General features: G+C 45.6%; 1 protein-coding gene across 1 annotated transcript in view; it reads left to right on the top strand.

Annotated features, from left to right (window-relative positions):
• The first annotated feature begins 1256 nt into the window (after window positions 1-1256).
• LOC147710467 (acid-sensing ion channel 1A-like) overlaps window positions 1257-27430 on the top strand; it is a 191626-nt gene continuing 165452 nt past the window's right edge. The window contains exon 1 of the mRNA XM_086919357.1: window positions 1257-1592. Within this exon, the coding sequence (XP_086775483.1) occupies window positions 1257-1592 (336 nt within the window). The remainder of the gene's footprint in view (window positions 1593-27430) is intronic.

Genomic DNA, 27430 nt, shown 5'->3' with positions numbered 1-27430 from the left:
TTAAAAGCAGGCATAACGAAAACTAGAAGTACCTAATGCCACTGTGTGTGTGTATTTGTGTGTGTGTGTAGTTGTATGTGTGTGTGTGCGCGCGCACACATGCATGGGTGCGTGTGTTTGTGTGTATGTGTGAGTTCTTCTGATTAGAACCCTATTGATTTATTCTCTGACCTTCTAAAAGGGTAGATCTTGATAAATTCTCCACTTTACTCTGAGTGATCATTGATGGACATTTATTGATTTCTTTTTAAGTCGTAAACAAATCCGTTTACTCTCCTCTTGAAGTCCTTGGAGTGCACTTTAACTTCCTTTTGCTTTAATCACATCTCCATATGGAATACTCCTGGTAAGTGACTTCGGATGGCAGAAATCCGCTTGTAAAACTGAATTCACTGCTGTTGTTTTCCTTCAGATATGGTTTAAGGCAATTGTTTTCTAGTCACAAAAGTACAACTAAACTCTCTTTGCTATAGTTTATTGCACGTTTGATTTTAACATTAGAATTGAGTCTTTTGCACATTCTACTAGGTCTAAATGAGGATCCACCAATTTAACCAAATATTGTCAATAAACTCCTTGCGTTATGAAGCCTATGCAGCAAGGATATAATCCTGCTATAACCATGAATTTGAAAAATGCCTTATTCATCTTGAAAAAAGATGCTAAAATGCCCAAGTGTAAATGCAATCCACCCCACCTGCAAAATCATCACTAGTCATGCTCTTGTTAGACCTACCAGACCCATTGAAATCAATGCTGGCAGCCGGGCTATAGTACCGCTCTCGTAAATCAGTACATTTTATTTCTAGACCCCAATGGTTTGTTTTACTGGTTTCAAATTAAAAGCAATTTGTAAGAATTAGAGCATAAAAATGTATTTTATTGAAAATCTGTGAGTATTTAGCACTGATGGGAATCCACTAATTAAGTCGGACCATGGGACTGGAAGCTCGGAGGCCAAGGTTATCCGTGGTTTGTTATCCTTTGGGTACAAGCGGCATGAAGGTTCAGTCCTGATGGCGCTAATTGCTTCATTAGAAATTGGAGAGGGACACTTGCTGGATTTGGCTTACCGACATTGCCATGGCAGCCAAGGATTAGTGTAGCTCACCCCATTGGGAATCAAAGTTCTCTGAGCATATGGCATGGCAGAAAGCTTGGGATATTTCTATATATATATCAGCATTGGTACTTTGGCTACCCGCTTTACTTCAACTCCTTCCTCTTCTCAAGCAGGGCCTTCATCTTGGTGCGGAATGACGCTTACGAAGGCTCCTTATGAGGTGTCCACCTTGAGACAGCTGGGCCGGGACATTCTCGAGCACACCTCAGCTCATGGCATCCCTAACGTGTTCCGCTCCAGGCACTGGTTCCGCCGGCTGCTCTGGACGGTGTTCGTCAGCTTCGCCCTCTGCTGTGCTCTCTGGCAGTGCTCTGAGATGGTTCGCACCTATTACTCTTACCCATCTCACGAGAAGATCATGCTGGTCTCCAGCGCCCGGTTGAAGTTTCCAGCTGTCACGATCTGCAACCTCAACAGTGTGCGACTGTCGGCCATCAACAAGAATTTTGTCATGTTCACGTCCTTGCAGGTAGGCGGTGCTGCGTTCTTTTCACCATTGTTACTTTTTCATGGAAGCTTTAGCTGTTTTACAATGTATCATTTTGGTAGTCTAGATAGAGATCTGGAGACACCTCTAGAGACCGAAAGCCTTCACCGGCGGCTAAGAATGGAACAAGACCAGTGGTTATCTCCTGCTGACATGTGATTCTGTGATTAATAATAAGCTGCTGGTCTTAGCGTAGGGTCCCAGTGCTCAAGTCCATAAGCAAACAATAACTCTCATGCGTTTTAGTATTTTGAAAAGGGAGCTTCAGACTTTCTTAAGATAAGAGCACCTAGAGCAGGGGAGAGCATGTTGCTGAGGTAGTAGGGGGAGGCTTGCAACAAGCAGAATAGGGAACATGGCAGCCACATGCCCTGTCTAAATCAGAATTGTAGCACATTGAAGGGTAAGTGTTTGAGTTATTGAATTGCCACTGCCTGCTATGCCTGATCTGTGCCTACATCATGCGCAGAAAGTGCACTCTGACTGCCTGTACCTGATGTGAAGCCCAATAAATGTGATCTCAGTGCTAAAAAGCTTGATCTGCTAAGGTCTGGTTCCTTTGTAGCTACATACAGGGATCAAATTAGGGACATGTGCGCTGCTACTTCCGGTACCTGATCTGTGGCCGCTCTGGGGAGAACGGCCTAAGAGAGCCACTCCAGAATCTAGCCTGCACTTCCATGAATCCTGTACCACGTAGAATGGTAATACAGCTACTTACACACAAGTAGGAAGATTGTGAGGAAGAACGCCCTCCTTTGATTTATACAACACAAGATATTTATGGTACAGGGAAGGAGCAATGCTCGTAAGCTTGCATGGCTACATCCTACACTAAAACATCCACTTCTATAATGGATCTGCATACTACATAAAGGGGAGGATATCAAAGACCTTCTATTGTCACTAGCTATGTTATACATGACTCCTATGCAATATGGACTGAGCTACTGTGGAAAGTATGTCCTGTTATCGCCTATAGCAGTGGTACTTAACCTTATATCTTCTGAGAACCACCACTTAATCATTACTGGAAACCGGGGACCCCCACTGAATCGTTATTGAAATCTGGGGACCCCCACTTAGGGCCTGATTGCGAGTTTGGCAGTGTGAGACCGGGACCGCCGCTCTGGCACCGCCAAACCTGCGTTTGCACTGTCTGCTAGTTTAGTAGTTTTCTCCTCGTCTCACGGCAGTTCTTTGGCATTCCCACAGTGGTGCCAATGGAATAGGCACCGCAATGGAAAGTTCAAAATCAGTACATGCACAGCATAGACTGCTGCATTCTATACAGTGCAGGTAACGGAGTGCATGCACACAGGGGGGCACACCATGTGCCCTCCTGCATGCATCCCCAGGTCCAGAGGCAACAGGAAGCCCTGTAGGGCCCCCTTTGTTTCCTCTCCACCACGGTTATTATGGTGGTGGAACCGCCATAAAAACAGGAGCGGAGAGGAAACTCGTAATATACTTGACAGGACTGCGGTGGTCCTGCCAAGTATTGCAACATCAAGACCACCGCGCCACCACCAGGGATCTCTGATACATGGCAGTTGCCCCAGGTCAGCTGACCGCCTTAGTTGTACTAGGGCAATCGGAAGACTGCAGCTGCAGTGCTCCCCCCTTCGAGGCTGGCAGTCCATGGACGACCCGTCTCGCAATGACTGCAGTCATTACTGGAAGCAGGGACTCCAGACTAAGGATTTCAATGATATGCACCAAAAAACTATATACAAAAGATATAGAAGCAAGCAGTCATCAAACAAATAGACAAATTATGATTTTTTTAAAAAAGATTTGCAAATATAAAAAAAGAAAGGTTTTTAATAGGAAACTTGGAACGTTTCTAACTTTAGCTATGATACTCATCGTCCATACTATATTCTATTTAGTACACTTGCACTGCTCCCACGAATCAATGAATCTGAGGATCATAACTTAAGGCCTGATTTACAAAGGGCCTCCCGCGTTGTTTCAGAAACCCTGCAGTCATGGCGGGGGCCCAAACTTGTGGACCTCCACAATGAGAATCTGTAATGCAGCAGCAGGGCCTTCGCCAAGACCGAGGAGGCCCTATGGGAATCTGAACCTTCAATTTTAATCTCCAGTTTCAAATTCCTTCACATTACACTTTAAAATTTTAAGTTGTACATTTTGCTTCTTTTTTATAGACACTTTATTAATCTGTCAATGTTATTTAATTTTTTAAGCAGACACCAATCCCCTGAGCTGGCTTTGCAGACTCCCGGGGGTCCCCGGACCACAGGTTAAGAACCACTGGTTTAAAGTATACTTAAAGTGCATGCTATATGAAGAAAACAGTGTCATGAAGACCATATAGCCAATGGCTTTGTACTGCGGAGCTCGCATGCTATAGTATCAGAGCTACTGTCGTTTAGCATGCACTGGCAGTGCCTAACCTACTGTCGCTATTACTGCCTCGGCTATATTACACAAAATGTGCATGCCTTATATATATCTGTGTGGCGAAGCGTGTAAAACCACGGACTACGCTATACTATATGTGCATGCTGCGTGAAAGGGTAGTGCCAGCATGTTTGCATGACTACTGGCTAAGCATAAGAGAATGCACATGCCATACAAACAGTACTGTCATGGCTATATTGTACTGGACCTGCTGCTGCATGGAGGGGCCATGTGAAGATGCGCCCTTTGCCAATAACTAAATTATACGGAATGTGCATGCTGTATCAATATAACCAATCGCTGTGATATACTTGACCTCCAGCTGTATGAAGGAACAGTGTCAAGAATGACTCAGAAATACCGGCCATATTTACGAGATTAATATGCTGTGTGGTGAGGCGTGTACTGTCATAAACTTTACCCCACTATACTATACTTGATCTCCATGCTATGTTATATGGAAAGAATCACAAAACAGAATTGTCATAGCCTATATTGCCCAGAATTTGCACACACTGGGCCTGGAGTGTTTAACGTATAACTACAATAGTACTACTAACTTACTAGAAAATGCAGTGTGCAAACCTATGGGTGGAAATCTCCACTTCCACCTGTCTTATCTTTTCCATACAGAGCTCCTCACACATGTATGTCTACTTCTTAGTAGTAAATGATGGTGGGTCTGGGAGAGTGGCTGTGAAATGGGGAATACTTACTACTAAGTGGGAGGGGGTTAGGAAGAAGTAAGGATGGAATTAAGGAGGGCTGTGAAGGGGTTTAGGGAGGGATATGTCATATTCACAAAAGAAAAGGCACTTTACTATTCAGAAAATGCACTTATAAAGCTACTACAGCCAAAAAAGGCTCCACAGCTGTAGTAAATGTACTCTAACTGAGACCTTGAGTAATTCAAACATGGCCAACTGCTGGTTTAACAACACCCTCACTGTTGGAGCAGAGACTTAACATAGAACCCTATAGGAAATAATATTAAAATACATTAATTTATTTGGACTTTTTAAAGATATACATATATATATATATATATATATATATATATATATATATATATATATATATATATATATATATATATATATATATATATATATATATATATATATATATATATATAATTCAACTGAATGCAAAAAACCTTGTAATTGTATTTATATAGGACTTACTAGCCCTGATGAGGCATTGAATCGCTTTTCAACGAGTAGTACGCTACTCTGAACCAAAAGTGGATTAGTGGTGGATTAGTATAGGGAATTATAAGTTGTTGATTGGAGCGGTAGACATGTGAGTCTGTTAATTGGATTGAATAGGATAAAGGAGGGATAGAAGAGGGAAGAGTCTGGGAAGGGTTATTTGTGAGATCACAGTAGTAATATGAGGTTTAGGATGAGTCAGAGTGGAGGAAGAGGATGTATTGTAGGTTGTATAGGATGAGACAGACTTGTGATTTGGAAAGAGTTGATGATTTTTTTTAAATGTACAGTGGGAGCAAAGTAATGCATTTATAGATACTTACATACAAATAAAAAAGGTATACATTTCTGTGTAAAAAAATAAAGAGAAATGAAATTGTATTACGTAAAGTACCACATGTACATGCATGGTTAAATATTTAGAAACCAGACAAATAAGGGCGACGGTGGCCTATTTAGAAAGGTCCAGCATACATGCCCAGGCTGAACATCAAGAGAAAGGGTATGCAGTTCCTGATATGGAAGGGCTGAGAGGGAGAGAGAGGGGCATTAAGAAGTCCCTGACTACACACTGGTAGTGTTAGAGAGAAGGGGGAGGGGGGACTGGGAAGTCCTTCCTTTTGGAATAAGGGCCCTCACACACCCAGCCTGCTGGGTGTCATGCTTCATCATCGGGCATGCTCCTTGGCAGGGAGGCGCTGCAATACCCGACGGGCACCCTATGCAGGGGCTCTTTGGCGGAGATCTTTTTATTCCTAGCCGTATGGTGCAGTGGGTGTGAGGGTCCTTGGTAGTGTAGGAGTGCAAAAGTGTGAATTAGTGTGAATTAAAACAGGGAAATGGAAGAGTCAGGTAAAATAGACTTTAATAGTCATGTCTTACCCCTGGTTAAAAATGGAGTTGGCGACTCACTGCAATGATGCTGCAGGGTGTTGCGCTCAGTTTAGCGCAACACCCTGCAGCATCATTGCAGTGAGTCGCCAACTCCATTTTTGTTTGTGTGAGTGAGAGGGTGTCTCTTCCAGTAGGGAACTCAATAATATTTCAAGGCATTTGTGTTCTGTAGTATGTTTCATGTAATCTTTATCCAATTTGACCAAATATATTTCCTTGTTATTAATTTTTCAATGAAAGATGACACACCACTTCAAAAACCCTCTCTTTTCACTATATAAGGAGATTCCCTACACGGTGAGTACCTCACACCAGTCATAAAAAACCTGACCTTTTTTCACTGTCTTCAGTAAATGTGTTATATTGATAAGTAGAAACTGTAGGTGGTGAGCAACTATTAACCTGGCAGCTGGCCTCTTGCGGGTGTGGCACGTAATGTCAAGGTAGGAATCTTGATGGCACCAAATATTACGGACACAATGTCAATGTCACTGGACAACATATTGAAAGGTAAATAAGTGTCAATTTTCTATACCTCACTCTACATATATGTAACCTGACGATATATATATATTCAGTGTGCATAAATGTGGAATTAGGAATGTTAAATATATACTTCTTCTATATGCACATACCTTTTGGAATTCTGTCCTCAATATTCTGTCCATGATATTAGTGTATTACAATATTCCTAGCCTCGATATTCCATAATACAGTTCTCTTCTGCTCCTGTGGAGGAAAGCTGTGCATAGTTTTATGTAAGGTTTTAAGTTCATCTCTTTACATGCTGGATTAATTTTGTCTATAGCTTAAAATGCATGCCTTTTCCCAAAGTGCTTTATTAAGGTTGGCAAGAGGTTCAGGTTGACACCTAATGGGGAAAGTTTTATGGAGGCCAACTATTTGTTTGGGACCTCAGTGCTAAACATGTGTCGTAAATGTAAATACACACCATACGGTTTGGGCTGTGAGTTTTATATGTGGTTGAACATATAGGTTAAAATAGAGCATTTTGCAAACAATGGGATACTCTAAAAAAAAGGTGTTAGAAATGTTAACAGGGTACTCGAAACAGAACTTAACATATCTTTTTTGCTCAGCTGTGACTCTTGCCTCCTTCACCCAAGTGCACACAATCCAATTGCTCCTGATTGGCCAGCTCTGAGCGTGCATGCGCCAGTGAATATATGTGCTTGCGTGTGCTTTTGTCCGGTCTCTCTCAATACTTGCTACGAAAGTATTTGGGACAATTATAGATAGACAGCTAATGAGCATATGCCAGTGCCTTTACATGGTGTCATAGATGTAAGTAAGGGCTGCCGCTCGGTGATGCAGCGCGCGTAAGGTAAATTGTTTTATTTATTTAATTACTTACCTTACTCCTGTCAGTCGTATGTCGGACTCTACTACCCCACCCACCCTGCCCCTCCCCCGCCTCTCCCCACCACCCCACAGCACCTCACCTAGTGCCCACACCGCCAGCGCTCGCCCCGCAATGCCAATTCCACTTAAATACCCAAAGGAAACTTATGAGACATATTTGTGGGAAAGAAGTGCTGCAGGTTTATTTCGTACAACACAGGTATGGCATTAAGGTGGGTCATCTTACAGGCGATCCAATGCGGCAGCCCCTCGCTGACCCGCATGCCTAAGGAGCCATCTTGCACGGCGATACATTTCTGACGGTGCAGTATATTACCATTTCGTTATACTCCCGCCCCCCCTGTCAGGGGGGAGCGATGAGGCGCACCCCCGGTCAGTTCAGGCCCCCCGACCGCCCGAAGGACTAACGGGGCGCCGACGCTGTTTCCCGGAACCTCCTTGGCTCCAGGTGCTTGGCTCAGGCACCCTTACTGTGCCAGGCAGAGGTATCTTGACTGTATCCTTCTGCCGCAGAGGTACCCTTACTGTCCATCTGCTTCCAGATCGCCCTGTACTCCGCCACAGCTCTGGAGGAGGCCCCCGTCGTGGCTGCTCAAGTAGGGAGGTCGGCTCAGGGGGAGGGGTGCCGCGCTAAGGGCTCTGCTCGCCCGTCGTGTGGGACTAGGGTGCTGTCCCGCCCATGCTCCCCTGCGTGTCGCGCGGTCAGCGGCAATACCTGACTGAAAGCACATGTACCCAACTATTCCTCCGAAAAAACATTTAATAGGTGGGTGTAACACCCCAAACACTCCCCCTGAAGCGACGCCCAGGGATCCAAGGGTGGGTCTGCCGACGGTGGCTCTCTGGCACCCCCTTACTCCATTCTCCTGTCCGTTGGGGGTTCTGCAGAGACTCATGGCTGACAGGAGGCTTCCAGTCCATGCTGACCGCACACGTTGAACGCCACTCTCGCCATGATGCCAGCTCCTCACTCCTATGGAGAGCAGAGAGCATGGCGGGAGAGAATGACATGTGATGATGCAGAGATGGTTCAGAGAGTGCTGAGGGAGGGTGGATTGAACCTATGTACTTGGATCTAGATTTGTTCGGTTGGGGAAGGGAGGCAGGACATCACATATTTACTTTTGATGTATTTGGTATGGAAAAGGAACGTTGCTGCTGAAGGTGGCAAGACAAAAGGTATTTTTTACTTATCCAGATTTTGAGGAAGAGTGGCTGAGTGGAACAGAGAGAAAGCAAGAGGCAGAGAACGAGCGAGAGGTGGCAGTGCGGTGTATGACTCCCTCATGGCACCTCTTCCCCGTACAGCTTCTCCATGCCACCATTAGTTTACACAAGGGTGCTCATGGGGACGAAGAGGAACCCACAGCATATCATGCATAACATGCATAACTGTCAGTAACAGGGAATGTTTCACCTCAGGGCTCCAAGTGCTAACATAGGGGTCGATTAGGATGGCGGTGAATCCGCATCCTCCGGGCCGGCGGAAGCCACCGCCGGCCCGGAGGATGCGGATTCACCGCTGCGGACCTCCAAAACACCACCAGCCACATTAGGATGGCGTTGGGAGCAGCGGCGGATGGCAAGTCCGTCCGCCACTGATCCGTGGGATGTTGTCCCCAATTTGGTGGCGGTGCCAGCCAAATTACGAAGGGTGAGGAAACATGCTATCCGCGGCTGATTTTCCGCCGTGGAAAAGCATGTGGACCTTTGCTTCTGGGGGCCCGTTGCGGGCCCCCAGGGTGTTGGGGGGTGTTGGGGGGTGTTTTAAGAAACTGCTAAAGACGTGGCTTTTCACCCAGCCACGTTAACTCCCCTACGTCTTGCCTCAGGCTACTTGTGGTCTACTAGCGCCGGGACACCTCCTCGTGAGGTAGCTGTTCGCGCTGTATAAAACCCAGTATTATTATTATTATTATTATTCACATGGGGGGTACCTATGGTACCCCCCTGCATATGCATGCACAAAGCGGCAGGCACCGCACGGTGCCTGCCGCTTTGTGCATGCATATGAAAAGCATGCAATTTTAACCTTGCGGCGGGCGCTGCTTCAAGCAGCACCCGCCACAAGGTTACAGATACGGGATGTGACCGCCAGGGTGGCGGTCACATCCTAATTTGCACGGAGGGACCACCGCTGCCCCTGCAGACGGTCCCTCCACCTCAGGGTGGCAGACAGACTCAGGTCCGTCCGCCATCCTAATGAGGCCCCTTGTCACTTGGAAAACCCCGGAAGAAAGCAACCCTGTTATTGATGAAAGCCCATTCATTAATTCTAAATATTTCTTCTGCCTACGTGATCCCTCCATTATTCATGACTTTCCAAAGCATTCATCAACATGAGTAAAGTTATTTGTGTTTTTTAAAGTTGTGAAGGGGTTGTGGAGAAATCAACTGCAAGCTTCCCAAAGCATGTGCTCCCCTAAACCAGACTCAGGGCCGAAGTTAGAACCCAACAGCAGCGGCTCCTCCGTAATGGCGGAGGAGCATCGCCCCACTGGTCAGAGCCAGCATATGAAAATTAAAATGATAATAAAGCAATTTTATTATAATTTTGTTTGCACTGTGAGCCCAGTCAGCCGAGATTAAGGTGAGGCGGGGCCATCCTCAATAGAGAGCAGAAGGGAGGAGGAGTGGTGGGCACTGTAAAGGCGTATGTTGGTTTGGCCGGCCATCGTTTGATGGCCAAACTGACAGGCGCACGTAGATTTCCCCAACCCAGCAGGTGGAGAAAAGGCAGAGACCAGCCTGTTCAAGCCAATCCTGGTGCTTTTCTCACGCTACGTATAGCATGAGAGCATCATCTGAATGGGGTGGGGAGCCTGTGCAGAAACCAAAAAGCTGTGAAAGAGCACCGATGCAGCGACTGGTACTGGGAGTGGCAGGTGATTGTTTTTTTAAAATTATTATTTCCCCCCCCCCCCCCCCCCCACATGCTGGCCCACCACTCTTTATTGGTAGCAGCAATTGCTGGAACCCAAGGCAGCCCTGGCAAATTTTGTCAGACTAGTATTGGTACTTTGCGCAGCAAGCAAGTGCAGCAAGTGACCCTGATCACTACAAGGGAGGTTCTCCACCCACATGCAAATTTGGGCAAAAATGGCAAAATGTTGCATTCTACAAAACATTTTTCATTGCATATTAAATTGTATATCTTTTAAAGCATAATAAATGATGACCCTACAGTGCACCAGGATACAACAGTCTTTGTTGGGGCACTTTAATGATTCCCTCACTATCACCCTCCAACAGAGCCACTCATCTCCCCAAAGCCTCTTTCTCACATGTATTTAATTTGCTTTATAGCGCCTCTTTTACCAGTGTAGTGTGCCAGAGCACTTTACATCAAACACACATAGAGGCAATGGATCATACGATGGTAAATCGGTGTGTAGAAAATATTTCATGTGGTAAACTGAACTACAAGGTATAGGATTCACATGTCAAGTCAAGTCAAGTCAGGGGCATTTGTAGCGCGCACATATCACATCCAAGGGAGTCTCATGGCGCTTGCAGACGACACTGACCAGAAAGAGCGGCTAGAATCAGCAAAACAGCCAGGCTTTGAGTTTCTTGCAAAACCTGAGATGTTCAGTGGTGGTTAGCAAATCCAACGGCATCTTATTCCAAAGAGAGGGTGCCAGGAAAGAAAAAGCTCGACCCCCGTTTCTGGCCATTTGGATTAGCCGCGGGGTAAGCAGTGATTTGTTACTTTATCTGAGTTGTCTGCTTGGCTCACACCAGGTGAGTTTGCGGGACCAATATTTTGGGCCTTTTCCGTACATTTGTTTATGTGTCAGACACAAGATTTTAAACGTGATTCGCTTCTTTACCGGGAGCCAATGTAGCTCCTTGAGGCAGGGGGCAGAGGAGGACATTCGTGGTAAGTTCAGCACTAGACGTGCTGCAGTATTTTGCAAAACCTGCAACTTTTTCAAGAGATTTTCATTCGTTGCCAACAATAGGGCGTTTCCATAATCTAATCTATTTATAATTAGGCCTTGAACCAGGGGTTTTTGTGCCTCGTCAGATATCCATTTAAATTTTTTTCGAAGCTTGCGCATAGTTGCGAAACACGTTCCCACAATATGGTCAATTTGGCATTTCATAGAGAGTTTATTATCCATATGGATGCCCAGGATTCGTACTGATTCCTTAGGGACTGGGCAGTCACCTAGCTGCGCTGGCCACCAATCCTGCGTCCAGTATTCGGCAGCCTTGCCAAACAGCATGACTTCTGATTTATTGCTGTTTAGCTGCAAGTGATTCTTGCCCATCCAGTTCTAAACCTCAGTCATACACTTTTTGAAACGAGCTTTGGTTTCATTAATGTCGGGGCCAAGAGTGACCAGGATTTGGGTATCATCAGCGTAGGATAAAACATCAAAACCAAACGCCCTAATCTTCTTGGCCAGAGGTGTCATGTACACATTAAAAAGCGTCGGGCTCAAAATAGAGCCCTGCGGGATACCCCTTTTGACTGGTCGACTGCTGGCTATGTTCTTACCCACTTGCACTGTAGTAGTGCGGTTGGATAGATAGCTCTTAAACCAGTCTAGGACCCTCCCTCTGACACCAATCTCCCATAGCCGTTGGATCAGAATGCGATGGGAGATGGTGTCAAAGGCCGCAGACAAATCCAGGAGGATTAGAATAGTTGCTTGATGTTTGTCCAGCGCCATCCTGATATTGTCTGCGACCTCTATTAATGCAGTCTCCGTGCTGTGAGCAGCACGAAAACCAGACTGGGAGGGGTCCAACAGCTCCTTGCTCTCGAGATAGTTTACCAATTGCCCATTTACAAAGGATTCCAATATTTTCACAAAATAGGGCAACAAAGAAATAGGTCGATAATTTAGGTGGACATCAGCATTGGCACCAGATTTTTTCAATATCGGCCTAATTCTTGCCGCCTTCCACACTGTGGGGAAATCCGCTTCTGAGAGAGTTTTTTTTAGGAGACAGGTAAGATCTTCAACAAGAGCTGGGGCCACCTATTTCTAGCGTCTTCTTGTTGTCAAACATATCAAATGTCTCCCATCTAAAGAAAGGATCGTTAGAAATGGCCATAGCGTCTTGAGAGAATGTTTGTGTAACTTCTTGACTAATGGTTTTCTGTATGGTATTAATTTTTTCTTCAAAGAATTCCGAAAGGGCCTCGGTCCATTCTGCAGAATCCGGGATGGACGACACATTCGTTGGGGTAGTAAACTCTTTTAGAATGTGATATAATTCCTTGGAGGAATTTTCAGCTTTACTTATACGCTCTACAAGGTGTCTTCTTTTCGCTGCTCTTATATCCCTCATGTAGCCTATATGGAGAACTTTATATATCTTACGGTCATTTAGATCTCTGCTTTTTCGCCACTTTTTTCCCGCTGTTCTGGTAAGAGATTTAGTGCATTTTAACTCAGCTGTGAACCATTGGGCTTGCTTCTTCTTGCACTTGGTAACACGCCGAGGAGCTATCTTATCTAGCCTAATCTCAATGGCAGTCTCAAAATGTTGTGCTGCTATACTAGCACTTTTTACCCAGTTCATAGGATCAATCTTAAAATAATTGGAGAAGGAGGATAGTGTGATTTTTTTCAATGGGCGACAGACTCTGGAATCTACTTTACAGGTTGGTCCATCCATTTGGGCAGATATTCTAAATTTTACTAAATAATGGTCTGTACAAAGCAATGGAGTCGGAGGGGACACCCTTATATTGGAAAAGTTTGTAAACAAAAGATCGAGCGTATGGCCTGCTCGATGGGTCGGGCCCTCGACCCTTTGACTAAGATTCAGGGTAGTAGTAACAACAAGAAAGAGAGGGAAAAAGGGACACCCTCAGTCCCCCAGGCATATGTAGGTAAACAACAAGAGAGTGTCAAAAATCACACAAGATTAGCACAGGTTCAGAGATGAAGATATTCATATAAGATTCGCATTGGAAGTCTTGCAGATGATTTTGAGAAGCCCTCACTCACCACCCTGGGTGGTGACATGCTTCATCAACGGGCCCACCAGGAGAAGCCGAATGCTTCCCTGGTGTGCTACAACGCCAGGTTACTGCGGAGCAGGTTTTTGTGACAGTGATGTGAAAAAGGATATGTGAAGTTAAAATTGTCAGAAGCTGTACCAGAAAAAACATTTTATTCAACGGTCAGTCTTGACAAGGTTAAAATATGTGTCGGGAAATGTGCCAATTAATGTATTGGTTATTTCCACTCAAGGTGGGGTCGACATGTTTCAGCCCTTATGTGTATGGTTACTGGGCTTTCTTCAGGACCATGTATTTTGTGTACCTCAGCGGTGTGGGCGCGCTAAGGTCCACCATACCAGAGGACGTGAAAGTTAAAATACAAATGTGTAAAAAATAGTGCGGAAAAAGTGTACAAACCATCAAGTAATGGGGATTACCTCTGTTTGAGAGTAACCTGTATAGTTTGTACAGTGTAGGATCCACGCCCCATAGGTCTCGGGAGGTGGGTGGGGCGACAATGGCACACCGCCCGCAACGCCCTGCACCCGCTCTGCACCTAGCGTCTCCTGCTACCGGACCTCGTGGATCAGGGTATACATATTGGAGACTAATTTTTCGGTCTCTGCATCTGATTGTTCATCAGCATGGTAATTAACGTCTCCTAGCAGCAGAAATTTGTCCGCAGTCAGAACATGGGGCGCAATTATTTCTAACAGGGTGTTGGCAAAATCTCCCTCTGTCCCAGGCGGACGATAGAGGGCCCATTTCCAGATCTCTTTTAAAGGGACATTCATCTTAAAGATTATCATTTCTGTCCGGTCTATCACCAAGCTCTCTATAACGGCGATATTAATAGATTGAATTGATGCAATTAATAGTCCTCCACCTTTAGATTCCTTCCTATCATACCTAGTTATTACATAATGGAGGGGAAAGGCTATATACAAATCTGGGTCAGCCTGTTCATGCAGCCATGTCTCGGACACAAAACATATATCTGGAGCCTCTGCGTCAACAAGGCTCCATAATTCCAGAGCATGTCTGGGAATGGAGCGGGCATTTAAATATATAGCTTTAAGTTCCTGAGAGACTGCAGTAGACACATTAGAACATGGATGGCCAGTATTTGTCTCCCCTCCAGTAACAGGCTTGGGGCCAAAAAGAAGCAGAAACCTATTCATATCGGCCATTAACGCTTGTGAGACTGGAGTCTGATAGAGATTTAAATCCATAAGTTCTTCACTAGTGTACCTAAAGAGTGGCATGATGTTACAGCTGAATGGAAATCAGCCATGGAAGACGACATTTCAGAATCCTCCAGTTCCCTGGCGACTGGCGGCAGTCTGGCGCGGGCGGGCGCAGACGGGCTTGCCTTTGGCACGCCGCTGCGCGCGTCCGCCCCTCCCCACCGCTTATGTAGGGAGAGGAGAAAAGTGTCTGGAGCGCTACACTCGCATCCAGGAATGCTACCGGAAGTGAGGAAAGCCTGAAACCGACCCTCCGCTCAAGCAGCACAAGCCGTGGCGGACCGGGGTCATCAGGAAGACACGTGTGTGCAAAAACGGTATTAGGTAGGGTATTTAAAAGAACTTAAAAATAATGCGGCGAAAACAGAATAAACAGATTTAAAACACAGTTATTCTGCCCAACACATTGTATTATTAGTACATTTCCAGCTAAAGATGGCTCCGTCGCCAAACAGCGTAACCTCTTACTCAGGCGCCATATGTCATCCATACTGGTAGGCATTTTGAAAGAGTGCTTGGTCTGGAGAAGCACAAACATAGGATTCAAAACACAGTGATTAGGGTTGACTTTCCTAATAAGAATTTATTTCTACTCAAACAAATATTTTTTAGCAACATTAGGATAATGTCATACTGGGGGTACGCATAATGTTCTAACCTGCACCATGCAGTTTGCATGCAGCTCTTTGATGGCAGTTCATAGCTCACTGTGCTAGATTAATCACCAGAGATATCTTGGCACTTTTATTGTTGTTGAAAACTACTGTATATACAAGGAACTCTGCAGCAGGTACTTTGAAAACCATAACATGTTTCAAAACAGACTGCCCCGCCCTGAGCTCAGCGATTGGTACGGTGGGGTAGCACCGATCACATTGCCCTAAAGCTGGAGCTGGACAGGGCAGCCGGGCCACATGATGTGCTATGCTGGCAGTGCACCTTTATGTAGCAGGGCAAAGGCTATGTGGGCCATAAGGAAGCAAGGAAGAATGGTGGGAGCACACAGTTCTCCCTTCAAGGCACAATCACATGGTTAGCAAAGGGCAGGACTGGGTACAAAAAGTAGCTTTGCATACAGCCCTTTGATGGCAGTTTATTGCTCACTGTGCTAGATCATGGCTGTAACTTATGAAATGCGCATTAACAAAAGGATCTCTGTGACAAAAGCATTAACCCACTGAGCTATGCACATAAATACAGTTCTGTGATCTGCATGGTACACCTTGGCAGCAGGCATATTAAACCTCTGCGCTACCTTAGATGAGTCAAAACTGCCTCTAGACAAACTCCATCTTTCTCCAGCAGGAATACTAATCAGAGCTATTGTGATACTTTTATTGTTGCCGCCAGCCAGGGGACCCACCGCATGCGACACCATCAGCATACATTAAAAATGGAAGCTGGCTGGACAAGCGCTGCCAGCACTTAACAAAGGTAGTTGCTGCCAGTTGCTGTTGGTGGCGGATTCTAGAGGCTGATGGTGACTGGCCCGAGCTAGGCTGCTGGCCTGGGCCTAGCTGTGTGTCTCCTGCAGTGCACTGACTTTGAGCGTAGCCCCAGCATGAGATCCAAGGAGAGGCCTTGTGTGCCACGGTGAGGAATAGATGAGAGGGGGGAGAGCACCTACATCAGATTGACAGCCCAGTGAGCAAGGGGTGGTCACCCGGTAGCAAGGGGTGTTCACCCAGTACAAGGGGTGGTCTCCCAGTAGCAAGGGGTGGTCACACAGTGTTCATTTTGTAGCTTTTTTAAAAAAGGTTTTAAAAAAAGCAGTTGAGTACACCTGTGAAGCCTGGCTGGCCCCAGGAGACTGGAAACGAACAGGAGTGCTGAGTGGAATATGCTGGGCTTCTGATGTTTTTTTACTGGGCGCCAATATTGTAACACTGCTGCAAAACCAGCCCTCCAGCAACAAAACTACCCTCCCCCACCCTTCCAGCCTCCCAAGGACACGCCCAATGCCCGGCACGTTTAATCCGGCCTTGACCAGACTAGCTCTTTAAAACCACTTCAATGCATTCGTCATTTGCTTCTGTAGTAGCCATTACATGCAAGCGGCCATAGCAACGCTCTCCCTCTGGGCTACAGCACCTGCTCTCTTCTTTTCATCCCAAAACAGACCAGTAAGAAGCTTTTCTGGTTTAACTAGCCACACATAAATGCTTGTTGAATAAAGGAGTGGATGAATAGACAGCAAGGAGTGGGTGGCCTCTATGTGATGTTGCTGATAACTACTTCACAACCTGTGCAACTCAGCAATTTCTATGTGACTAAATAGATTAACAATCAAACTGTTTCCAGCACATGAGTTATTACAGCTCTAATGGCAGTTTCAAGGGTGTTATAAACTTTCAGTGCAGGGGATTTTGTCGACCATAGGACCATGTGGTGTTGGTGCATGATATCTTATTGAGTAACATTTGCTATTCCACCACAAGAATTAGATAGTTACGTTTCAGACTAAGAAACTATGGAATATCACTCTGTCTATGCTCTTATATGACGTCCAGTTCCAGTTTACAGACACTACCTCTCTCCTTGGTTATTCCATCTAAAATGTAAATTCTTTGAAGCCCAGACAACTATAAAACCCCTCAGAAAATTCAGTGTCACCTACTTCAACAAGTCATTGTTCTGGTAGCATATCCTTCCAATTAATCCAGATAGCACCCCTAAAAAACACATTTGGCGACTGCTAAATGATCTGAAAATAAACATCACCCAAGGAACTGGGTGCAGTCACAACCTCTCTATGGAGACAACTGGAAATTGTCTTCTAAAGCAGGCAAGAAATTAAATAATCATGGTCTTGCCAAAGTGAAAAAAATAGACTGTGTAAGAAAAAGGGATATTAGGTGGGAAGGATGAGAGTCCTAAAGTTAAACATGTAGGGCCTCATTTATGAAAACTGTCGCATCGCTGCATGAAAACAGCGATGCAAACGTTTTCACTGCGCCCTCTTTGCGACAGGATGGATACGCTGTATTTAATGTACGGCACTCCATGTCATAAGGAGTTACAGACATGTCAGTATTTCTGACTTAGCTCTACGCGCATAAGTGGTGCATTGCTGGGGTGTGTCTGAAAACAGACGCAACTCCAGCAATGTGTCCTTTCACAGGAGGCAAGCCCCATATGAAAGGGCCTGAGTCAGTCTTACGCCTGCTTTGATGTAGGCGTAAGATAATGATGCAATAGCGTCTTTGAAGTGGTGCACTGAAATCTTATAGATATCTATACGTCACTTCTAGCACGCTTTTTTCGGTGTGAAGCCCACCCTGCATACATTCTACCTGGCGCAGGTATTATGTGGCACAGGAATTTACAAAGTGATGCATCTGCCTATATGCGTCACTTTGTAAATGTGGCGCAACGTGGCCCATTATTTACACCGCCGCAGCGCTACAAAAAGTGATGCAGCAGCGGCAAAAAAGTGTTGCAGGCCTTCCTATATATAGCTCATGATTTCAATAATTTAAACCTGGTCTGATCCTTTGGTAGCTATTGCACAGAGCAGGCAGGCTTAAATGGAAATATGTGCAAAGTACTTTGCAATACTAAAGCAGTCAAAAACTTAAACTATAACTAATTAACAATTCCACACCCAATTACTGAAAATTCAAAAACTTTAAGAGGAAAAATGGCATCAAAACAACTGACTCTGAACATAGCACCAATAAGCATAGCGTAGCATCCACTAAAGGGGACCAGAGATATGATTTTTTTAAGGGTTTAAGGCAAAAATCACCATGAAATTGTAAAGCACCAATCAGAAATCACTGTTTACGGTTGACCAGGAACCTGGCCTAATTTTAGGCTAACTGAGATGGAGCGGAGGTCGGCTACACCAACCGGGTTGTCCGGACTGGACAGGGATAACAGGCACTGAATGTTTCAGTAGGCTAACAGGGTGGGACCCAGTTTCACTGCTGGTGGGGGCTTGTTTTGTTGCTGGGTACATGCCGGAAACATTCTTACATCAATGCTTCTAAATAAACATTGCAACACCAAATGGTTTTAAAGTAGGCTTTAAGCATGTTTTGAAACCATTTGTCTTTGTATTGGTGCAAGTAGGAACATGGCCGGCAGGTTCCGGCAACAAGCCAGCCCCCCTTGGGCAGTGAAACAAACCCCCACCCTACTAGGCAACCAAACCGCCTGGTAGCCAGTACAGCCCTGGGGGCTTACCTGTTCAAAGATTTAACGTTCTCCCTTGGACTCTTTTTGTGGAAATCAAAATCTTCCAGCAGGACAAGGTTGAAGGCTGTACATGAAGAAATCCCTTTGAAGTGATATAGTCACTGGATGAGGTCCTGCTGAAGCTGGTAATTTTGGTGGAAAAGCTATAAGCTGAGAAAATTCAAATTTGTGGCTGCCTCTATCCTTCACTTGGGTGGATACATTTTCAGCCTTTGACCGGTCAAGATTTTTACCTTCGGACTGAGGGCCTAATTAATATTTTAGTGGGAAGGGAACTCCGTTGCAGTGGCGATGGAGTTAAATCCCTGCCAACATAGTGGTCACACACCCTATCTGTATGCGAGTGGCCACGGCAGATACTACTTTGTTTTCACCATGGGTAAACTTCTCCAACAGAGTAAGATCCTTCAGAGAAATGGCAATATAGCCACCCGCCAAATTAGTATGGGTGGACAAATGACCATTTTTCACTGTCTATCACTGGCATGTAAACCCTAATGGTGAGGGACAGTAAAATGCAAATAATTCTACCTCTGCCATGGGAGATAAACTCCCAAGGCGAGGGGAGGATTATTTTTTATATTTACAGAAGGAATATCACATTTCGGGAATATCGTTTTGTAAATAAAAAAATAATACTCTTTGCTACAGGGCTGTGTCCTGCTGACGTAGTCCTGAAGCAAAGAGTAAACTGCATTGACAGGAACTGCTGTGACAGCAGCTCCTGCCAATGTTTTTATAAACGACTGCCTGCTTCGTGGTCCTTTATAAATTAGGCAGACGGTCTCTCCGTTATGGGGATGGAATAATTTACTCTGTCTCCATGGCAGAACAGCAAACCATCCGCCTTAAATTAAATAAGGCCCTAAGTCTTTTTTTGTAGTGCACAATGTTCCAGAGAAGTAAGCCTGAAGCTGTATTTAATAAAGTCCTTCCACATTAGGACACCTTTGCCCCGAGGTCCTGCTGAAGCTCCGCAGGTCTTGAAAGTCATAAAACCTCCAATTCTCAACTTTTCAAACTTTCCTGGGCAGTTCCTCATAGCCATTTTCTAGGCTCCCAGGACCTCAGGGAGAGCATGTAGGGGCCAGGACATATTACAGCAGAGGCCACCAGCAAGCTCTTGCAGCTTTTTATGCTCCTCTACACAGAAGGTCGGACAACTGACCCTTGGAGTCCCTTTTAGTCCTGAGTAAATGTAAGAGCAGTACCAGCTTTCGGGTCTCCACATCGATTACAAGCTGCTGGACCAGTCCTCGTCTGTTCTGCTGTCGGTCAAGAAAGTCTACAGAGGACCTAGCTGTGAGGCTCTACTTTTATTCAATTCTATAGTCAAAGGGTGGGAGTGACTTATGTTCACTCCTTGACTAATGGGCAAAAAGTTCCCACTTTTGCAGCACATTCTGTTTGTTTTACTGCAGAACATCATACATTTGCAGTAAAAACCCAACATGACAACATCTTTCTGCCTCCTGAGGAAGGATGTGGCATTCCTAGGGATGTGTATAAGGTAATGAGCAGTCCCCTTCCACTCAACCACTCCAAACTGATTCTGTGGTCAGCCCCTTCCTCCTCTGAGCCCACCGTGACTCATGACTGCTGGGGGCTGTCATGAGCACGGAAGAGGTTATACTCCCACACCGAGCTCCATCTTCATGCCACCAATGGTTTTCCCAGTTTTGCCAGCCATGATGCCTGGTGGGTTGAGTTGTCAGTCAGTATTTGGCAGACTGAGGTGCCTGTGCCCACCCACACCCACCCTTTAGGGCTGTGCGAATGGTGCAGCCGCAGTGGGTGCTGACCTCAGGGGGTGCTGTATTTAGCAATAACTTACAATTTAAAAACACATTATGCAGAGTTCCTGGCTTGTACATCCAGCTTTCATGCAGCAATAAAATATCAAGAAAACTCTTGTGATTAATGTTCCTCGAGAGAGAGAGAGAGAGATACCGGAGTTTTGTCTAGTGGCATAAAGTAGCGCAGAGGGTTAACTTAATATGCCTGCTGCAAAGAACTCATACCGTGCAGCTCACAGAACTGTATTTTAAGTGGATAGCTGAGTGGATTACTGCTTTGTCAGAGAGATCCTTGTGTTACCGCAGTACATAAGACACATCCCTAATGTAACAGTCAGTGACTGTTACAAACTGTCATCAAAGTACGGCATGCAAACTGCATAAAATAGTTAGGACGTTATGTTTCCCCCCCCCTCTTTTTCATTATCTATTCAAATGTTGCTAAGAAGGCTTCGTTTGGGGAGATACACATTATTGGTAAAGCCAGCCTTTACTAGTGCTTTACAACAAATGTAGGTGTGAGAGGGGTTGTGTAGAGATAAGAGGCACTTTTGCCCAGTGGTAGTCAGGGAATCGGAGGGCGAGGTCATGTGGGAGGTGGGGGGGGGGGGAGGGGGGCGGGATTGGGGCAGGGGGGATGGGTACGGTGCCATAACTGATTGTTGCACCGGAGGCCACCAGCGCTAAAGCCGTCCTGCCCACCCAAAACCGTATATGTCCACTTTCAATGATGTGCACCAAATCATATGGCAGGAGGGATTGCACTGCCTGAGAACCAACAAAAGATTAAAATTAATAGGAAGTATGTAGTGATGCCCAGCTGCTGCCTGTGATCTCTCACTCCCCAGCTCCCAGAGGTCAGCTACATCTCCCAGAGCTCCTCCAAATGCATCGGAGGTAGCAAGGCTCGTGTGATTCTCGGCTCACCTACATGCGCACAGCAACTGTGAACTTGGGCAGAGAACTGTGAACATGGTACCCATCGGTGCTCAACTTCTGCTTTGAGCTTGCTTAATGAGACTAACTGTAGGAAATCGCAATCCATGACAGCTGTAGGCAACCACTTGTGTAGTTGTTTCTAAGTAGTCTGAAGGGCTCTAATGGAAAGCAAAATCATCCCTGGCGAAAGTATTCAAATGAGCTGCACACCGCAGGAGGCCATGAGGGTTTTTAGGTCGAGGACTGCGTCACACTGCGTAGCAGTGTGGGCAGAGCTCCGAGATTTTATGTGTCTTAGTTAGGGGGCTTGAACCCACCCCTCTTCTCCATTGGCTGGCTTCCTAAACGGAGGCTAGCCATTGGAGGAGAGGGGCATCACTCGGTTCAAGCCCCGTCTTTCCCCGATTCGGGCGTGTTTTTTAGGTTCTTTCTATCTGTGACGTCTTCAGTCACTCAAACCTAAAAAACACGCCCCCCAGTCTGAAAAGTAACCTAGAAGGTCCGTTTAATTTCAGCAGCCTCGCCACACATTAATTATGCTCAACACAGGCGTCAAGCTCTTAGAATAGATTTTCAATTCGCATGCATCAAGCTGTGTGCAATCCCAGCCTCAATGCTGCCCGTCCTCAAAATGTGGACGGCCTCCAGTGGTGAAAAATGAACAAGTGTCAGATAACGTACGGGTTAACCAGTGTCAACAAATGCAGGAAGCGTGCTTTAGACAAAAGCCGCCATTTACCCTACCGGGTCCAGGTCAGAGCAGGTATGTCTGAAACGCTTCGTCTGAACTCCAGATTAAATGCTAAAAGACCTACACAATTATCAGTCATGAATAGACAGTAACAGGGTCCACCCTGACCTGTCGCTCACTCTCATAACATAGGGGCCCAAACCGAGCTGCGCCATCTCCCCTTACAATCTAGAATGGCAGGCCTACCGGCCAGAGACAGTTATCAAAGTCAATCTCTAATACACTTGCCTCAGTTGGAACTCCAGCTTTAAACCCATAACACTCCAAGCTGAGCGTCACTCACTGACAGTATGTCATCGGACCTCCACAAAAGCATGTGTGAACTTTGCATCCAATCATCACTTCTGAATTCTCTATGGCCCGATACCCTTGACTGGAGTGCCCCCAATGGAGTGCTCCAATCCTAGGCCACTGTACTCGCTAGCAGTACCGCCCCCTCCAGGCGCTTCCCAGAATATGTTCAACCCTAGGATTGGTTGTTATGCGACCCGGAAGTGCTAGAATTATAGACAAAATGACATCCGTTAAAAGATCGGCAACGGACAACGGACGAAGTAAAATTCACGGACGTTCCGTGTAAGTAGCAAACGGTTTATTACCGTACCCTTACATTGTCCCTCTGTGTTCTCCTTTTGCCTCTTGAAGGCTCTGATACAATTTACATGTCCAGGGAGGCCAACACTGCTTACTGTTTGCTTCAATTTCTGGTGGTTGATTGCTATTGTGCTGTAATTTCATTTATGTAGCGCTTACTAATCATGACGCGGTGTTGAATCGCTTTACGGCACGCTGCTTCAGAGCCATATGTTAGCGGTAGATGCATTGAGTATTGGTTTGTTGGTAAATGGTTCCTATTTGTTATGATTGGTTATTTGGATTAGTCCTGTGCTACTAAGGAAAGCATTCCTTGCATTTAATCCAGCGTTTTTGTAATAGACTAATTAGGAGGCATGTAAATTAAAGCAATTGCTAGTGAGAAGAATGGATACACAAATACACTTTCTTTGTGATCGATTGTATTGACAGGATCTAAACGTCAGTCGTGGGCATATGATCTCGTGCAATGGGTAACAAAAGGACATGCCTATGAGATTAGGTATAGTTAGGTTGCAGGGATAGGGTTTCAAAGAAGGGCTTGTGGGCAAACTGCAGAAAAACAATAATGGAGAGGTGGCACATATGAATATAGCGTAAAGTAGAGAGCGCACAGAGAGTAAGTAATGCAAAGGGTGGAAGATAAGAAGATCTTTCAAAAGAAAGCTATAAAAAGCGAAATGGTAACTGTGTTTAAATAAAGTTATTTTTTTGTAAATGTTTTTGGCAATGTAGAGCAAGATGGCTTGCGTCCAGTGAGTTCTGCTGACTGGAGAAAGCTGAAATCGGAAGCATGCTGGAGTTAGCGACTACATTTTTTGTTACGCCTCACAGGCATACATTTCTTAAAAGCTTTGCAATTTCAGAGAACTCATCACATTCTCTCCAATGTACCAGCATCGGCAATCAGACTATGGCTGTTAATTGCCACACCACGAGACCACAGTTCTTGGTACTTGGGCCCTGCTTACATAAACTTGAAATTCAGTCTCTTAGACCCCATTATGATGCTCATCACTCTCCACGAAAAGACTCCCGCGAAGATGGAGCGCTACCTAGTTTTTTAGGTCGAGGACTGTGTCGCACTGCATAGCAGTGTGGGCAGATCTCCGAGATTTAATGTTTCTTAGTTAGGGGGCTTGAACCTGCCCCTCTTCTCCATTGGCTGGCCTCGTAAATGCTGGCAAGCCATTGGAGGAGAGGGGCGTCACTCCCTTTAAGCCCCATCATTTCACGATTCAGGGGCGTGTTATTTAGGTTCTTTCTATTTGTGACGTCTTCAGTCACTCAAACCTAAAGAACACGCCCCTCCAGTCTGAAAAGGACGGGGCTTGGGCGGGGCCCGGCCTGTTTCTGGCTCTCTCCTTCGGGCCTGTCCGCCTCTAGCCCCAGCGGGGCTGCCAAACAGTATCTTCCCTTAGGAATTCCACTTAATGGGTACAGTGCTCTCCACAACGCACCCGCTTCTTCTAGCAAGGCCAGGAGGGACCTCCCTCACCAGCCCTTGCACCTGCACTCAGTCCTCGTTTCTCTATGAGGCTTTGCAGAGGAGGAGATATCACGGTCAGGCATGGTGGTCAGGAAAACCTTTGTAGGCCCTCCTTTCCTCTGCTCAGTCTCGGAGACACTCTGGGCATTCACTGTGGCCCAATACACCAGCTCTAGCTCGAGGGCAGCGTTGGGCCCCACGCTGTTACTTCCGCCGGCAGAGGATTCAAAGTTTTGCCCCCCCGGGCACGGAACACAAACCTCGCCCGCTGCTGTCAGGGATATGCTCGCTGATCGACCGACCTCCTCAGGGAAGCTCTGCCGTCACCACTACCGGCCGCTCCTGGGCCGCAACAGCCGCTCGCCAACCAGCCCTCACATTTAGCACATGTCTCTTCAGTCCACAGGCAGCGGGCCTCTCCCCCGGCCGGCGCTCTTCTTCAGGCCGTCATCTTGCTCGCACACCGCCTCGGCTGCCACAGTCTCGCCACCGCCACCCGGCAGGATATGCATTCGGCAGCTTTAGCCTCTCTCGCCTGTGATGTCAATAACGGACCTGTGTCGGGGTGTTCACAGGTCCCTGCCTTCAATGGTGTAAACTGATAACTTGCGAGCCGGCGCAGAGCTCCCGGCTCGTGTTTCCACCATCATCGACTCCCTGGCCACGCCCCCGGGCGACTGCCCACTTCAATGAATAATCACAATTCTTATTTCTATTTCTTTATTTATTTTTGCCTTAAACTTTGTTTTGATTGGGCAGTTATTTTAACTCATGGCCCTGTAAGGAAAACGAATTTTAAATCAGTGTGGAACTCATTTGCAACACTCCATGGAATATTACTGCTTATGACTAAAAACAATCAAGACAAAAACAGTGGCTGAAAAGACTAACACACTACGAGTAAATTGTTACCCGACACTAACTTTAAAAACGAACATCTAAATCTAACACATTTGTAGAAGCTAACAGAAAACTGCTGTGGAACACAACTGAATATTCACAATCCAGTTTTTTACAGTAACTTCATTTGGGTGGTTAAAAAACCTACTTTTTCAGGACAAACATAGAAAAATAGAGGTGTTCTGTGTGTGTGGCTCTGTTCTGTCTGTGCGTGTGGCTCTGTCTGTGTGTGGCTCTGTTTGTGTGGGGCTCTGTGTGTGTGTGTAGCTCTGTGTGTGTGTGTGTGTGGCTCTGTCTGTGTGTGGCTCTGTCTGTGTATGGCTCTGTCTGTGTGTGTGTGTGTGTGTGTGGCTCTCTGTGTGTGTGTGTGGCTCTGTGTGTGTGTGTTTGGCTCTGTGTGTGTGTGGCTCTGTGTGGATAGCTTTTTTGTAGGTGGCTCTAAGTGTAGGTGGCTCTGTCTGTGTGAGGGTGGCTCTGTGTAGGTGGCTCTGTGTGTGTGGGTGGCTCTATGTGAATGACTCTGTGTGGGTGGCTCTGTATGTGTGTGTGGCTCTGTGTGGGTGTAAATGCAATAGGTTGTGCATTTGCGAGCGATTAAGCTATTGGCATTGTAAATGGCAATGCCATTTATTTAACGATTAAGCTATTGGCAATGTAAATGAAAATGCCATTTATGTATGATTTTAAAAAAAAATGTCATGAGCAATGCCAATAGCTCTACCTTTAATAATGCCGAGACCATTGCATTGTAAATTCTTGTTATATTTTGATCAGATCAGTCCACTCGTTGCTGAAACCAGACCCCTTAGACTGCAGTTGACTGTGAAAATAAATGTGTGAGTGGCAGAATGGCCAGTCCCACCTGGCATCAAACAGACCAAACACTAGTGGATTTCATATAAGTTGACTCTTCCCTAAGGTAGTTTCTATATTTTTTTGATGGGCAGCATTGGAATTTGGCACCAGAAGCTAGTGCATACACAGTGAGTGGGCCAGAGGGATGGATGAAAAGGTGAGGGCAATTCATTTCAGATAAGCGCAATGCTTCCTTCTGAGGCTGTATCAGGCAGTGCTTATAACCTTTCCAGTACCCAAAAATGTATTTTTGATATGTGTATTTTTAAAGTTTTCAAACTGATAAATTTTTGTACTTTTCATAATGCTATTTAATCAACATGCCCATCCAGTCCTTGGCCTCTCTGCAGCAGGGGACCCTCAAACAAGTCCTAATTGTAAATACCATGTTATGTGAAAGATATATGGTATGTGTGTGGGAGAGCGAGAGAGAGAGAGAGAGAGAGAGAGACTGGTGCAGGGGCCACGTAAGGAAGTACATGTAAAAGGACAGAGTGAAAGACAGTGATGACGAGGAAGGAGATGAACTGTAAGAAATGCACATGGAGAATTTCAATTAGACTGTGGAGGAAAATAGAGTACATGTCTAAGGCAGTGAGAGAGTGCAGAGCAAAGTGATGTGAAGGGGAAACTTAAGTGATTAAGGCACTCTGAAGACAACTATCCTTCCACAGACCATAGAGTAATGTTTGATTCAAAGTCTAATACTTTCAGAATTGAAATATTTTAAATTTTAACTATTCAAAAGAAAATCAAGGATATTACTCATACATGCAAAAACGCTAATAAGCACTGCCAGTGCCCATAGATCTGCCTTGTTTTACGGCTACGTTCATTGTTGTAGTATAACTCTGAATACAATATTAGAAAATTGATAAAGGAGCGTCCCAGCTGGTGTTTGTTTTGATTTACTCAGGAGAAAGTGGCACTCAAAGTGTCACTCATTTGGCAGTAGAATGTCACTCATATGCACACTGAAAAGGTAGAAATATCACACGTATGCAATCTGGAAACTTGGCAGTCATGTAAAGCCATGATGCTGAAGTGTATTTTGGGATCAGGGGCCTCTCTTCTACAGGCTTCCCTTATCGCTAAACTGCAAATGTACAGGTGCCCGCCTGGTCCCTTTTGAGCTAGTGAGGTTCCCGTGCACTCCTAAACTGCTT

The sequence above is a fragment of the Lissotriton vulgaris genome, chromosome 5, assembly GCF_964263255.1.
Source record: "Lissotriton vulgaris chromosome 5, aLisVul1.2, whole genome shotgun sequence".
NCBI classification, from domain to species: domain Eukaryota; kingdom Metazoa; phylum Chordata; class Amphibia; order Caudata; family Salamandridae; genus Lissotriton; species Lissotriton vulgaris.
This window is presented reverse-complemented; position numbering and strand designations above follow the sequence as displayed.